This window comes from Eimeria mitis, genomic scaffold (assembly GCF_000499745.2).
Source record: "Eimeria mitis Houghton genomic scaffold, Emh_scaff7164, whole genome shotgun sequence".
Lineage (NCBI taxonomy): Eukaryota > Apicomplexa > Conoidasida > Eucoccidiorida > Eimeriidae > Eimeria > Eimeria mitis.
The window spans coordinates 1-1,844 of NW_013575221.1; the positions used below are offsets into that span (position 1 = coordinate 1).

Consider the following 1,844-nt stretch of genomic DNA (forward strand, 5'->3'; position numbering starts at 1 on the left):
ATATATATATATATATATATATATATATATATATATATATATATATTATATATATGTATATATGTATATACAAATGAAGTCTACATTCTTTTGGGGTCTGTTGAAATGACAGCAGGTTAGTACAACAACCCCACCGACAGCTGTAAACTAGCGCATCAAGAGCCAGCCCCATCTGCATGCGTGCATGCATGCATGCATGCAGAGAGCATGCATGCATGCAGAGAGCATGCAGAGAGCATGCATGCAGAGAGCATGCATGCATGCAGAGTGTATGCATGCATGCATATGGGGCTGGCAGTGTGAGTGCATGCGCTTTCAATGTTTTTTTTTTCTCTTTTTTTCCCGTTTTTATTTTAAATGTTTACTCTCAGTTTATTATATATATAATAAACAAATGCAGACAAACAAAAGAAAAACAAAAGAAAAACAAAACAAAATAAAAAAGAAAAAATAACAAAGACAGAGACATCTGCTGCTCCCCATCAAGGCATCCTCATACCATCAGGGAAAGAACAAATCAAAAGTATTTAGTTTAATTAAACACTACATTTATATATACAATATAACTTTATATATATATATATATATATATNTATATATATATTATATACTTCCTCCTCCGCCAGCTCACAAAGATACACCCCAACACCTTTCTCTTTTTCTCTTTTTCTCTCTCTCTTTCTCTTTCTCTCTCTTTCTCTGTCTCTCTTTCTACTTCTCTCTTTCTCTTTCTCTCTTTCTCTTTCTCTTTCTCTCTCTCTCTTTCTCTTTCTCTCTTTCTCTCTCTTTTCGTCTGCGTCTATGTGTATCTAAGAAAACAGAAAAAGACATTTCCTTTGAATGTCTGTTTTTTCTCGTTATACACCCCAACAAACACAAACAACGAGTTACATACAGCAGCAGCAGCAGCAGCAGCAGCAGCAGCTGCTGCTGCTGCTGCTGCTGCTGCTGTATGCAACTCAGAGATGACGATACACCCCAGTGCCCGCCCTAAGAAAGTTGAACAAAGTCCTTTCATTCATGAGACAGAGCGGCTGCTGCTGCTTGCTGTTTGTGTGTTGTTTCCTGCTGCTGCTGCTGCTGCTGCTGCTGTTGCTGCTTGCTGCTTGTTGGTTGCTGCAGCAGTTGTGGCTGACTCCTTACGTGTGGTTTCTGCTGCTGCAGCTTTTCTGGTGATGAGATAAAAAATATTTATTTCTTTTTCTTCTCGTCTTCTCCTCGATTCAATACTTCTTTGATTAAAGGCAAGCCGGTGCTTATACCCCAGCTGAAGGGGTTCGCTGCTGCTGCTGCTGCTGCTCCCCTCTGCGGTGTATGTACACCTTCTGGCTCGCCCTCAGCAAATCCCCAGTATCTCGGTTGCTGAGCTGTTGGAGCCATTTGCAGTGGCAAGGAGAACAGTTTGCTGCTGCTGCTGCTGCTGCTGCTGCTGCTGGTGATACTGAAGGGACTTGCTGCTGCTGCTGCTGCTCCCCTCTGCGGTGTCTGTACACCTCCAGGCTCACCCCCAGCAAATCCCCAGTACATCGCTTGCTGAACTGTTGGCGCCATTGGCTGTGGCAAGGAGAACCGTTTGCTGCTGCTGCTGCTGCTGCTGCTGCTGCTGCTGCTGGTGATACTGAAGGGACTTGTTGCTGCTGCTGCTGCTCCCCTCTGCGGTGTCTGTACACCTCCAGGCTCACCCCCAGCAAATCCCCAGTACATCGCTTGCTGAACTGTTGGCGCCATTGGCTGTGGCAAGGAGAACCGTTTGCTGCTGCTGCTGCTGCTGCTGCTGAAGGGACTTGCTGCTGCTGCTGCTGCTCCCCTCTGCGGTGTCTGTACACCTCCAGGCTCACCCCCAG

The 1,844-nt window shown here is 45.1% G+C and overlaps 1 protein-coding gene across 1 annotated transcript in view; it reads right to left on the reverse strand.

Annotated features, from left to right (window-relative positions):
• Positions 1–1,256: 1,256 nt before the first annotated feature.
• The window catches only part of EMH_0090540 (uncharacterized protein), a gene marked incomplete at both ends in the record, with an annotated part of 1,116 nt that continues 528 nt past the window's right edge, over positions 1,257–1,844 (reverse strand). Inside the window, one exon of the mRNA XM_013501590.1 lies at positions 1,257–1,842. Coding sequence (XP_013357044.1) covers positions 1,257–1,842 — 586 coding nt within the window. The remainder of the gene's footprint in view (positions 1,843–1,844) is intronic.